Below are 13561 nucleotides of genomic sequence, written 5' to 3'. Positions count from 1 at the left end.
CCAGCAGGAAACTTGCAACAATTCTGATTCTAGTATGTGTTTTTATTACAATGCTGGGAATACAACTGAAAATCAGATTTGCATTTCATTTGAAGATAGAGGTTGATCAATATTGTTGTGTTTTTTTCCTTTTAGCACATCTGTTTTCTGAAAGAGAATGCCAAAAAGAAAACCAGGATGTGATCAGTCTTCTGGAGCACTAATTACTGGCTGCTGATGAGGTGATAAACCATTGCAGCAGGAAATGCCTTCTGCTCCTTGTGTGTCCCTAGGAAGAAGGAGAAGGTGCCTGTTCCTGCCTGCAGTGGCTGATTCCCACTTGTTGTGTGCGCTGAACACAAAGTGTCCGAGCCTGGGTTCCCCCGGCGCCGCCTTCCTTGTGCAGGAGCAGCCCGGGGCTGGGGCCGAGCCCCGGCGATATCGAGCGCTGCCGCTGTGGCCGTCACGGTGCGGGCCCCGGAGCGGATTCCTCGCCCTGCGCCCGGGGCCCGAGGGGGCAGCAGGGCTGGAAGGAACGGGGACCGAGGCCCGCCCGGCGTGCCCGGCCCGGCCCGGCCCCGACAATCGGGTGCCGCGGTTGCCGGGGAACCGCCAGCGCGGCCACAGCGGCTGTGACGGCGCCGCCGCCTCCGTTGGCGCAGAGCGCTCCGGGCTGGGTGTTGGCAGCCTGGGCTCTGCCACGGCCGCAGCCAGCGATTCCCCAGGTGACTTGTGCACAGAGATTGTCTCTGCCAGCCAGCCCTGAACTCGCAGGGCATTGGTCTCTGCCAGCGAGGAGTCCTGAACTGCGTTTGAAGGTAAAGATGGACTCAAGTTGTACTTTTTGGTTTTGTCACATCTGTGCTCTGAATGGGAATTCCAAAGGGAAAGAAAGGATGTGATCATGCCACTCTTCTCATGCAGCAGTTCAGTTGCATGTACAGGCACCTCCTTGGGGTGGGGCAAGTTGGACTCTGTCTCTTGCTACTTTCAAATAATATGAAATCTTTAGCACCAGTATACCCTTTTGAGCCTGCCATGAATTGGGTTGTGGATTTTCAGATGTGTTGTGTTCCTTTGCATGCCATGCAGTTGTCTGGTGCAAGGCCTCAGGAATGGGTCTGGGGGCACTTTGGATGTCTTGGATGGGTTATGACACCCCCTCAGCTGGCCCTCATGGGAATGTGCCCTGGCTGTGGCCTTCTGGGGCTGGGGGGTTTTAGAGCTGAGCCCGTTTGTCTGAGGGAGGATGGGTGTCCACTGCCCCTTACCAGAGGTTGTGCCACATCCACAAAATTTCCTCCTTCCCCCTCTATTGATGGGAGGTTTGTGTGCAAACCTGGCCTCAGCAGATGAGTCTGTGGCTATGCCTTGCCCAGCCTGAAGGCAGACAGAGCTGATTTTCAGGAGAGCTGCTGGGTTTGGCTTTGTTGTGGATACATTTTTCTCAATGAGCCTTGTTCACTTCTCCCCAGACCTGAGCTAAAAGGACAATGGTGTCACCTTGATCTTGTCTCAAGTTCCCTTAGGTAGCTTAACGCCCAGTCCCAATTCCCAGTCAGGAGGCATTTTCAGGCAGGGCAGGGCTTCAGTGGTCGCAGCTTCTTTATTCAGTTTTGTCAGAATGGGCAAAAATTCCTTCCTAACAAGATTTAAGCCATTAGCCATAACATTCTTGTCACTCTCCTAAGTCCTGTGAGGAGCAGCTGAGAGAGCAGGGGTGGTTTAGCCTAAAGAAGAGGAGGACCACTCCAGCTATTTTTAAGTAATATTGAAGCTACAGCTTTGTCTGTTCCAACTCTTATTAATGTTCAGCTTTTGAGCTCCAGGTTTCAGTACGATCCATCTTTGAATTGCACAAGGCAGCCATAGAGTTTAAATAAAGTCCAACTGGAGGCCTGACAATACCACCTACTTATGCCAAAACAAGCACTTAGCTACTTTCAAATCATTATCAAATATTTTAGCCCCAGCGTATGCCTCGAATGTGCCATGAATTGAGTTGTGGATTTTCAGAGTTCCATTGTTGCTCCTTCCAGTTGTGTTGAGGAATTGTCGCCCATCTGTGACATCATCCCTGGAAATGGCGTCTGGATTCCAGAAGAAGACACCAACACCTCGTCTTTTGCTGAGGGAAAGGCTGAAGCCAAATACTGTGAGTAGCCCCTGGGGCTGTTCTAAGGCTGGCAAGTGCCCTGGTGTCCCTGCTCTCCCTGGCCCTGCTGTCCAGCAGCGCTGTGAAGCTGCAGAGCCCCTCCCCAGCCCTTTGTGCCGTGCTCCTCTTGCTGGGGGCTGTCCTGGTGCAGTAGGGAACACTGTGGGATGCTACAGTTGTGCCTTGCCTTGCTGTGCCAGCAAAGCCAAGTGAAACCAATGTACAGCTGAAGGCCTGAGCATGTGTTCTGTCCCTTTCCCTTTGCTCCAGGAATTCCTTCTGTCAGGCTGGGCACTCACCTGTGCTGCTCTGACCATCCTGCCCTTGGGGACCCGGGCATGTGGGAGGGGAAAGCTCAAACTCTGCCCAAAGCCTTGAGAGCCACGGGGTATCCCATCTGGAAGAGCTTCCAGAGCAGCTGTTCTCTCCCAGCTCCTGTGTGGGCACAGAGCCAGCCCTGCAGGCAGCACTGGAGCCAGGGCCACAAAGGTCCCTTGCTGTCTGGAGCTCCCTTGGCTGAAGGTGCCCCAGTGCTGAGGCTCTGTCAAGGAGATCCCTCTGTTTTCTTCAGGTAGAGAAAACAATTAAGAGGGAGCACCAAAACCTGGACACATTCCTGTGCACCTCCCTCTTGGTACAGCTTTGTTTTCTTGAATCTCTTGGACTCAGCCAGCAGCGATATCTCCTTGCTGTGAGTTCTGAGTGTTGTGCAGGGATGGAGTTCAGGCAGTTCTGAGAGCTCCTCCCCATTCTCTGGAAAGATCACTGCCTAAATCCAAGGAAACGTAAGAGGAAACAAATGCCCAAAGAGCAGAAATCCCCAACCATGTCCCATCCAGTCGGGGAGAAGCCAATGGGACAGAGCCATGTGGCTGGAGTATGTGTATTGCACTCTGTATTATTAATTTACTGATGCTAAGGATTTCAGCAGGAAACTTCCAGTGCTCCCAGGACTGTCCCAGTGGCTGTGATCACAAGTTATTCACCAGTGCCACTTGTTCAAGAGAAGCCTTTCTGAACAAGCCCATCTCTGAGGCTTTAGCTGGTGTATTTTGCCTTTCAGCTGCTTCCCTCTAAGTTCCAGAGGGAGAAGTTTCCCAGCAGGAAGAAGGAGGCCAGCACTGGGGGGAGTATTCTGCCCAGAACTGGCCCATTTCTAGACAAGAATGAGACTCATCCCAAGGTAGCCTTTTCCTGCTCTTTTCCTTTCTATTTATCATGAAGTTTGCAGAGGGTGTGTGCTTGTGACAGGCTTGCCTCCAGCAAAACACCTCAGTGTGCAGGGTCTGCTGTCATTGCAAACTGCTGGGAGTGGTGGACTGGGAGTGCTGATGTGCACTAAGCAACACAAATGAGCTCTGCTGAAGGTGCTGGGCTGTGCTGGAGTGTAGCTGCCATTGCTGACAGGGGGAAGGCTGGGGACACAAAGGCACAACATTGCCATTTGCCATTCTCCTGCTGAAATAGCCACCTCTTGCTTTGGTCTGCTCACCATCAAATGCTTGGGGTCACAGGATTCCCTCCAGAGTGGCAGCATTGGCCTTTGAAGGCCAAGGATCTGCAGGAATTACTTGAGATTTAACAAAACAAATTGCATTCCTGCTTTGGGCTGGAACAATGTGTTGGACCCTGACGGGCTGTTAGATTTTGCAGGCTGCCAGATGTCCAGGGGACTGTCCCTGGGCAGAGGGGAATGGATGTGCTTTATCTGGATCAGTGCCTACTGAGAGGTGTGTTTAAAGCTGCTTTTCTGGCAGGACTGGCTCAGTAGAAAGCACAGTCCAAAGGGGTAGGTGACCGAGGTGGGCTGTTGAGCAGGAAATTTGCAGCAAGAGACATGGAACAAACAGGTTGAGGATTGCCCTGGAGAGGGGCGTTGGGAACACCTCAGGGAAGGGCACAACTAAGGGACAATGTGCTGCAGCCACTCCCTTCAGCAGAATGTGTCTGCTGTGAAGTCCCAGAGGAGACCTGCTTGTGTCTCTGCAGTGACAGCAGTGTGGCTGGAGAAGGCAGACACAGCAGGGGAGAGTTTTCTCAAAACAATGTCTCTGCTCCAGAAGCATTTGCTGTTCTGGTGTCATTCCATATGTGCCTCTAGAATGTCACTAAATAAGACAGCAATAATGACAAGAAAGCAGCCATTTAAAGCTGATGGAAAAAGGAGATACCAACTCTACTTTTACCCAAGTTGCTGAGAAAATAACTGAACCATATCCTCATTCAGCATTCACCTCACTTGTCTTTTGATTTTCACCTCATTTGTCTTGTTATTTTTGCCTTTCCCTTTGTGTGAAACACACTAACTTTTAAGTAGAATGAAAGGGGACAAAATCATCCAAGCAAAAGAAAACTGTTTATTAGTAAGGATTCAGCTGAGCCAGGCGTGTCTCCCTCCCCGAGAGCCAAGCACACACACACTCTCCAAGAAAATGGCAATCTTTCTGTGCCCTTTATACCCGTCTGGGGCAGTCCCTGTCCCCTTTCCCATTGATGGGTACTCAGGAGCTTCCATGCTCTACTGACCACCAACTTTTCTGTCCCCTCCCCTCTTGTCCTCCTTCCTTTTGGTCAGATCTTCAACCCCATCCCTCTCACTGCCACACTCAACAAACCAACCTGAACAAATCCAAACCACAAACAACACATACAACCAACAAATTCCATTCTTTTTCTTCATAACCTTTTGGCTTCAGCCAAATATCACCTCATCTCTCACACATGCTCTGGTCCCGTGCTCTTCTAACTGATGTGTAATTTCTAGAGCAAAAAAGATATTTGCAGTTGTGTGGGCCTGAGTTTCCCTGTCTCAGAGTAAAGGACATCCCAAAATTGTTTCCCATGGTGTCTCCTGTAAATCCATGGATTTTACTTACTCCATGAGTGCTCAGTCAGTGCCCCAGAGCTCTGTGACCACCTGGCACCAGGCTGAGCTTAAGGGAAGTGCTGCCTGGCATTGTGGAGAAAGCAACCTGGAGAAATACATGCCAAAAGAGCAGCTTGGCTTGAGGCTGCTCTGTGTGGCCCAGCAGCTGTGGATCAGCTCAGAGCAGAGGTGGGTGAGCCACTGTTTGCCCAGTGTGGGCTGGGCAGACGTGCTCCCCCAGAGTCTGTACTTCCCTGGGGATCAGTGGAAGATTCTCCTGCATGAACCTTCCTCCCAGCAGCTGAAGCTCTCCCTGCTCTCTCTCTCCTCTCCAGCTGCCATCAGCTGCCCCGAAACAGAGCTGGTTTGGGGTTTCCCCACCAGAAGTGGTCTTTCAGAACTTCGTTGCTCGGGAGGTCTCTGAAATGGTGCTGTGTCTCATTAATAAGGGCAAGGTAAGTGCTGGCAGCCAGGGCTTTAACACTGTGCTGGAAGAGGAGAGTGCTGTCATTGCCCCAGTGTGCAGCAAAGCAAGTTATCTACTGCAGCACATGCAGAAGAAAATGTCTCAGCATTTTGGTCTGCAAGATGCTGGAAATGTTCCTGTGCTGGGAATCATCCCCTGATTTTGGCCATGCATTGATGGTGTCTATCCCAAAGGAGTTTGCCTCTCTTGCAAGCTCAGGACTGATAGGAATGCTGAGGGCTGTACAGTTCTTACCTGCTCTCGTGCTTTGCCTTGAGTCTATTGCACAGCCTGTGTCTCCTTGGTTAATCTTGGCTCCTGGTAGGAATCTCTGCCTCTCCCAGTCAGTTTGGCTCCCTTTGTGCAGCTCACAGTCAAAGCTCAGGGGGCTGAGTCCTTTCCACTTTATGCTGGAATCACTTCTCATGAATGGCATTAATGGGCAGTGCAGGAGCTGTGTTCTGAAAGAGCCCTGCAATCAGCCTGATGGAGCAGAAGCAGTAAGAGGCCTTTAGGTGCCACTTCAGGCTCCTGCTCAGCTTCATCCAGCTCTGCTCAGCTTTTCCAAAAGAAACACGGTGCTCTGCTTTCCCTTTAGAGAGCCACAGCACATGCAAAGCCACGTGCTCCTGGAGGTTCCCACCTTCACTTGAAAAAAATTGGGATTGTTTTGCAGTTTCCCAAGGGAGCTGAGAGGGGAAAAAGTTTAAAAAATGTCAGCAGTTGTGTTCCAGTGTAAAGAGGAAAACTTGAGACCATTAGAATTTCAGTCAGGGAAACATTTTCTCAAGTGAGGCTTGTGCCAGCATTAGGCTGGTGGGAGGAGACAGGAGGGAGTCCAAAGCATCTGGTTGAGACTTTTGGAGAGCATTTTGGTGCTCAGGGGTTGATGCTGTCAGTGTGCTAGAAAATGCATGTTTGCTGTGTCTGTGAATGGCAGAGGGCAGAACGTGGCCTGCTGGCTGCAGGCAGGAAAGCCCAGCAGCCCAGCTTGCCTGCAGAGGCAGCAAGAAGGCCTGGAGAGCCAAGACTGGCTTTTGATCCTGGAAGCACAGTGTCAGTCAGTGCTGGTCATGTTTCTCCAGGCAGAAAATGCCTTTGAAGCCCACAGTCAATAGGCACAGCCTGTCTGTGTTTCTGTCACTTTTGGCAAGCTGATTGCTCTCATGGTTTTATGATTCTCCCTTGCTGCTTTACTGCCCATTGAAATTCTCTTTGCCCTCTCCTTGTTTTAGGGATTGTCTTGCTGTGTTCCTTCCTTCTTTTGCTTTTCATGTTTGCTTTTATTCCCAGTAAGGCCACAGAGTTTGCTTTCCTCTCTTGCTGTTCTGCTTGCCTGACTCTTATCCCCACAAGGTCCCTGCCCAAACCTGCTCTGCTAGAAGGGAATTTCTTCTTTCCCCCAGGATAATGTGCTGGTTCGCTTTCAGGCAGCACTTTCCCCCTCTGGAACATGACAACTGCATGGCTGTGTGCAGGCAGAAGCCAGCAGGTTTTTTGGCCTTGTTGAATATGCAGATGACTTGGTTCAGGTGCTCTGTCTCCATCCTGCTGGTGCTGACCTGCTTGGCCCTTCCTTGCCAGCAGGCACTGCCCCACTGTCCCTGGCCAAAATGCTGGAGGCAGACAGAAGGGATTCCAGTTCAGCCTTGTGAATGATGTGCCTGTGCCTGCCCAGCTGAAAGTGCTTTGGAGAAGGGGCCAAGGAGGGATGTCAGCAGGGCAGGGACAGGTCTCCTCTGGTGCTGTTTGCACAAGTGTCAGAATGATCATTTGGTGTGTTTGCTGCAGATTCCTCGTCTGGTGAAGGTGTGCATGGAGAGCTGCCCTTATTTCCAGCTGGCATGCCCCAGGGATGTGTACCATGTGGTGCCAGCAGGCGCCTCTGCCCCTGTGCGCATCCGCTTCAGCCCCGCCGAGAACAAGGTGAGACTGGAGGAGCCAAAGCACAGAGTGATCTGCACAGCCATTGTTTTCCCTGCACTCTGGCTCCAGCCCATTGCATGCTGTGAGCTTGGCTGCAGGCCGTGGGCAGGCAGCCTGCAGGCAGTCACACCTTGGCACGGGCTGGCAGGCACTGCAGCCAGGCCTGCCAGGCTCTGCTTCCCCTCCCTGCCTATCCCTGAGCATTGCCAAGGGAAGATGCAGAGGGAAGAGGATGGAAATGACAGAGGGCTGTTGATAGATGTTGGGCCATCTCTAGGTCCAGTGGAAGGGGTTTCATTATGATGGAAAACACCAGAGGAAGAAAGAGGTCAGAGAGCTTTCCTCCTCCCTGACTGGCAACAGCTTCCCTGCCTGCCCCTGGGCTGGAGCAAAGACGGTGCTTTTTCAGCCCCTCTGCTCTCCAGCCTTGCAGCTGTGCTGTCCCAGAGCACAAGTGAGCATGGTGCAGCTGCAGGGCCAGGGCAGAGGATGTGCTGTGCCCGTGAGCCCGGCTTGGCACAGGCAGACTGGGCTCTGGGTGCCCTTGGTCAGCAGGAGGTTGCTGAGCTGCAGGGGACTGGGACAGCTGCCTGAAGGAGCTGGTGCAGGGCAGGTACAAGCTGCAGGCAGAGCTGTGAGCCCAGAGCCCGTGGCAGTGACACTGCTGGGGCTCTGTGTTCATGCCTGTCACTGTGCTTGCTCTGTCAGCTGGCACCCATCCCGTGCCAAAGGTGCTTTTGTGTGCAGGTTTGAAGAGCAGTGCTGAGGCCCTGGCAAGTCTGATCTCAGTGCTGGGATCTGGAGGGTTCATGTTCTGATTTAGAGGCGTGTTCATATGCAAGGGTTTAGGTTATGGCATGGAAGGGAGGAAGCCTTGCAGGGAAACAAACAGAGGCCCTTTCCAACAGCATTCTGCTGCCTCTTGGCATTGTTCTTCTCCTGTCTTGGTTGGAGAGGCAATGTTTGTGGGGAGTTCTGAGCCAACTGATGTTTCTACACCAGGCCAGAGGTGCAGGATCTCTTTGGGTGCAGCTGTTTTCTCATTTTCTTTTGCTGCTTAGAGTCAGTTGAACACTTTGTCCTATTGTCAGACAGTGAGAATATAGAAAGCTAAAGAGGAATGTCCGTGTTCCCTAGCTCCATGCTCCTTTAGAAGGGACTTAGGAATTCTTTAACATCATTAAAATTTAGAGTCAAAATTATGGTGGCGTCGGGTATGGGTATGACCCAAGTGACACAAGAGGTGAATGCCACAGAGGAAGGTTTTGCAAAGTGCATGGGTGCCTTTAAAATGTGACATATTAGTAGAACTTAGTGTTCATTTTAGGGTGCAATAGGTAAATTGATGCCCTTGGAGGGTTATAGAAATGGTTTTTCTTCTGCCATGGGGATGGCACTAAATGCCCTGTGCTGAGCCAGTTTCTTTTCCTGCAGGATTATTGCCACGAGCTCGTCTGCATGACTACCAGGGAAAGGATAGTTGTGCCAATTCGAGCCATTGGTGCACGAGCTGTCCTGGACTCCCCTGCCCAGCTGGACATCTCCAAGGGTGCAGCCCAGTGCAGCACCCAGCAGGCTCTGCTGGTGCCCAGTGTGGGTACCCGGGCAGCTCGGTACCAGCTGAGCAGCCAGAGGTGAGGCAGTTCATCTGTCCTTGTGCAAAACAGCTTTGGGGGATGATAGCAGAGTTGGGAGAGCAGCAAAAGGAACCAGAGCACAGCAGCTGCTGCCCTGCAGCCTGGCTGGAAGGGAGCAGGATGGATGGCATCTGCTCTTGCTTTCAGTGGCCTTTGAGCTTTGTCTGTCCCACATTTCCTGGAGGCTGCTGGAACATGTTTGGAGCTGGCTTGCACCCTCCTGAGCACAAGCAGTTTCTGAAAAGCTTCCTCAGCACTGTCAGCCAAATAGAGCCATTCTCTGGGAGAAATTCCTGAGGCAGTCAGTGTCAGGTTGTGCATGCAGATAGCTCTGAACCCTCTCTGTGCTCTTCACAAAGCATTCTGTGATGGGATTGCTGGCAGTGGGACCCTTGAGGCTCATGGCAGAGAGCTGGATGCAGAGTATGGGGGAGCTGAGGTCATTTTCCCAAGAGGATCTGGTGAGGGCTGGATCTCCTCAGCAGTGGCTGCGTGGCTGTTTCTGATGCTGTCTGTCCTGGCTGTCTTCTGCTGCCTGTGCTTGGTTTGCTCCCTGCTTGCCAAAGGCAGCTGCACGGAGCTGCAGTGCAGAAGGAATCTCCTGGCCAGGTGTGCCCCCAGCCCTGCTCCCTCTGTCTGTGTTGCAGTCCTTTCTCGGTGGTGCCGGCCACAGGAGCTCTGGGCACTGGTGACACCGTGCAGGGGACAGTGGGATGTCACCCTTGGGCCAGCGGTGACCCCTGCGGCTCCCTGGCAGTGTGCTGCAGCACAGGTGAGTGCTGGGCCCTGCAGGGGCACAGGACAGTTCTGCACCATGGCTCCCTGCTGTCCCCTGCCCTGCATTCCCTCCAGAGGTACCTCCCTGCTCAGCTCTACCCCAAAGCAAACTGAGAACTCCTTGGTGTTTAGGGCCTTGAGAAAGTGGATCCCCTCTCCCAGGCAAAGAGTTTGGACTCCTATTTTGCTGGGAGTTGGTGAGGGCAGGAAGGAGGATCCCTGATTCTCCACTACCATGTGGCTGTGCCTGGCTGAAGTTTTCTTTGATTCCTGGGCAGTGCTGTGGGGAGGTCTCCATCAGCCTCTCTCCAATGCAATGGATTTCTTGCACACCTCTGTCCCATCTGCTGCTTCTCCACTGGCTTGCCACAGACCCTTTTTCTATGTGGCCCTTACACAGAGATGCAGTTTCTGCCTAACAACATTTTCAGACCCTCAAGTTCCTTTTTTGTGACAAATCCAAACAAAATTTTCCCTGTCCCCAGTTCCCAGGCCATTCATGCTGTTTCAAACCTCTCCACTTTCATTTCTAGACTGAGGAATCCCATTCAGTCTTCATATAGAAGCTGCTCTGTACTTACTAATCTTTCCTTTGTCCCTTTTTAATTGGATTTGCAATGCTCCAGCTAGGTTTTTCAGAGCAGAACCTGGATCACCTCCCAGTGAGCCCAAGGAATGGGTTAGAAATTAGAAGTCAGCCCCAAGGGATATCTCTTGAGGGAAGAGAAGGGTCCATATGTTCTCCTGCAGCATCAAGAGCTGGTTGCATCCAGCTCAGAGTCAGGGAGTGGCACTGAGGCAGCCTGGAAAATCCAGTGTAAGAGAGAGAATGATTGTAGTGCAATGGACATCTCTCCCCAGGCCGTGAGAGCAGGCTGCCCCTGCAGCTCAGAGGGGAAGGCCAAGGACCCTTGGTTGAACTCAGCTCTCAGACTCTGGACCTTGGGAACATTTTTGTCAACACCCCCCATGTCTATGAGGTGAGCAGCAGGGCTTGGGATGGATCCTGATGGCTCCTGAGGCAGCAGCAAGCCTGGTGGAGCTGTGGATTGCTGCCAGCCTGGGCAGTTGTGAGCAGTGAATATTTGATGTCCTGCTCAAATCTGGGGGTTCAGAAAGGTGTGTCTGTTTTTCCTGAAGCCCCAGTCCCTGCTTTTGGGCAGCCTTCCTTAGGGCTCAGCTGGGAGGCTCCCTGCACAACAACCCCTTGGCACATGAAACCAGCACTGGCTCCAAAAGCTGCATTTTCAGAGGCTTTTGTGGCAGTGCCAGACACAAGGCACCTTTGGGCTGGGCTCTGCAGAAGCAGCTGCAACAAACTGGCTGCCTTTGAGCTTCAGCCCACTGCAAGGAGCCTCCAGCCAAGTGTCTCCTGCTTATTGCTGCAAGTGACAGGAAAGCTTTGGGATTCTCTCCCTTGCTGACCAGTCCCTCACCACACTTCAGCCTTGGTGCATCTCTGGCTCTAGAAAGAGAAAATGTTCCTGGGAATAAAGTAAAGGAATTTCCTACCTATTTGCTTCCCCCACAATAGTGTCAAGTTTACAAAAAGATCATGAGAGAGCAAGTGAAGAGGTAGAAAATGAGGCCCTGCATCATGGCAGACACTTTCAAAAGCTTGGCTGGGGAAGAGAAAGACACCCTGAGTTTTCTTACCAAAAGATGGTGCTGTCTATACATTTTGATGCTGATGCCTCATTCCCAGTGTATTGTTTTCATGGTATGGGAAAAGGTGAATGAGCAGATGGTGCTGTTGGAGCTGTGCTAAGTGGGGCAGCAGCAGCTCTGGGGTGATTGACTACACAGCTGCAATCAGCCCACGTTGCTCTCAGGGCCAGCTCTCAGTGAGCTTGATGATGCTGAGCAGAGGTGCACTGCTCTGTGTGCATGGGCTCAGCCCAGGGTGACTGCAGTTCTGTGGAGTTCTCTCTGCTCTGCATGAAAACCCAAAGGCAGAACTTGTCCTGTTGTATCTTTTGCCTTCTGCCACTCAGCAGCACAAAGCATCTTCTGCCTTTTCTGGGTGTTCATGGCATCATGAGAAATAAACTCATAAGTAGGGAAGGTTCCACGTGTATTTCCACTTGGCTTTCTTGCTGCTGCAGGTGAAACTGATGAACCAAGGAGCTGTGGATGCTCCCTTCAGCTGTATCCCTTCAGCCACCAGCATGGGCTCCTGCTTCAAGTTTGCACCCTTGGAGGGCATCATTGTAGCAGGTGGGAGCCAGAGTGTGCAGATGTCCTTCAGTGCCACCGTGTTGGGGAGCTTTGAGGAAGAGTTCCAGTTCCGAGTGGCTGGATCTCCTACGCCTGCCATCCTGACCATCAAGTAAGGACCCTGGGAGCTGAGTGGGCACATCTGTAGCTGTGTCTGGGACATCCCCCACCTACCTCATGTTGGGCTGGAGCAGAGAAAAAAGGTGTTTCCTGAGGTCTGAATCTCTGCTGTGATGCTGGCATTGCTTTAGTGTGAGGATGGCTCCTGCCCTGGGTGGTAGCTGGGAGCTGGAATGACTCCTCCCTGCAGGGATCTCCCTGTGCCTTGGGCCATGGCAGGCAGTGGGATGGATCAGCTTTGGGCAGCAGCTGCTCTGGGATGTCCCACCTGAGCAGCCAGCAAGGCCCCAGGGCTCTGGAGATGGTCCAGCTTGGGTGATTGTGCAGCAGCAGCAGTGTTTGTAAAAACTTGTGTTAACAATCCATGGCAGATGGGCAGCAGCAGGCTCAGCTCACCTCTGGCAGCCCTGCTGTGGGGGACAAGCTGTGCTCCCAGCTGCTGTGCACAGAGTGCTCTGGTTCCTCCTTGGCACAGGCAGGAAAGGGCTGATGTGGGAGTCAGGGAAATGTGCAGCAGGAAGTGTCGCAAGGACTTGGGCATCCTCGCGTGGGCTGGTGCCATGGCAAGAGATAATCCTGGCCCAGGCAAAGGGAGAAGGGCTGATCCCAGGGGAGGCAGAGCTCATTGCTCAGGAGCAGAGCAGCGTGAGGCCTTGTCCCTGCCAGCCTGAGCCATGTGCTGCTAGGATAATGTAGTGGGAGCAGGAGAGCTGATGCTGGCTGCTCTGCAGCTTTGGAGCTGGGCTGCTGCTGTGGGCAGGCACTGGCTTAAGGCAGTAAAGAAATGAAAGCAATCTGCACTGGAGTATACCAATGAGATAAGGGAGTTGGATAAAAAAGAACAAGGAAGTTATTACTTAGCAAGAGAAAAGTGGTGAGTAGGTATGCCCATAGTGGAGAAATAATGATGCTGGTTTTGTTTTTGGAGGAAAAGTACTGCTTTTGTATTTTGGAAATCAAGAGGGAACCTTTCACCATCAAATGATTGATTCTCCTCTGTCCCTGCCCCAAAGTGGCCATGGGGTGTTTCTGCATAAACAGCTTTCTCCTTGGGCAAGGGCAGGTGTCTCTGGTTGAGATGTGCAGAGCAGAGCCAGGGGCAGTGCTGTGAACACAAGAGAAGGCCCAGGTCACTGCTCCTTGATTTGGAACCAAAAGGCAGAGTGGGCATTGATTGGCATCAAGTATGAAATCAACTTGTGAGTGTTGTGCAGCTTCAAGTGCTGATTTCAGTGGATGTTGGTGACTTTTGGAGTCTGTCTGCTGAGTTGAAGGAGAGCTGAGGTGCTGTGCTGGATTCAGGACAGCCTGGTTTGGTTGTTGAAGCTGTTGCTCTTGGCTGTGCCAGCTGGTGCACTGCTGACAAGCTGGTCCTTTCCTCTAGGATTCATCTGTCCCCTGTTGCTGCTCTTTGCAGA

At 52.2% G+C, this 13561-nt stretch overlaps 2 protein-coding genes across 2 annotated transcripts in view; both read left to right on the top strand.

Moving 5' to 3' along the window:
- Positions 1–13561, top strand: part of LOC311166146 (uncharacterized protein) — a 162243-nt gene that overhangs the window by 50601 nt on the left and 98081 nt on the right. The gene's annotated exons all lie outside the window — the stretch shown is intronic.
- LOC311166144 (uncharacterized protein) overlaps positions 1–13561 on the top strand; it is a gene marked incomplete at both ends in the record, with an annotated part of 32831 nt that overhangs the window by 9569 nt on the left and 9701 nt on the right. Inside the window, 10 exon segments of the mRNA XM_084227620.1 lie at positions 386–704; positions 2019–2134; positions 2706–2768; positions 3198–3317; positions 5336–5455; positions 7258–7392; positions 8827–9026; positions 9677–9801; positions 10668–10786; positions 11912–12135. Of these exon segments, the coding sequence (XP_084083746.1) occupies positions 386–704; positions 2019–2134; positions 2706–2768; positions 3198–3317; positions 5336–5455; positions 7258–7392; positions 8827–9026; positions 9677–9801; positions 10668–10786; positions 11912–12135 (1541 nt within the window).

The sequence above is a fragment of the Fringilla coelebs genome, assembly GCF_963513975.1.
Source record: "Fringilla coelebs genome assembly, contig: SCAFFOLD_43, whole genome shotgun sequence".
Lineage (NCBI taxonomy): Eukaryota > Metazoa > Chordata > Aves > Passeriformes > Fringillidae > Fringilla > Fringilla coelebs.
The sequence above is the reverse complement of the archived record's forward strand: the minus strand, read 5'-3'. Positions and strand labels throughout refer to the sequence as shown.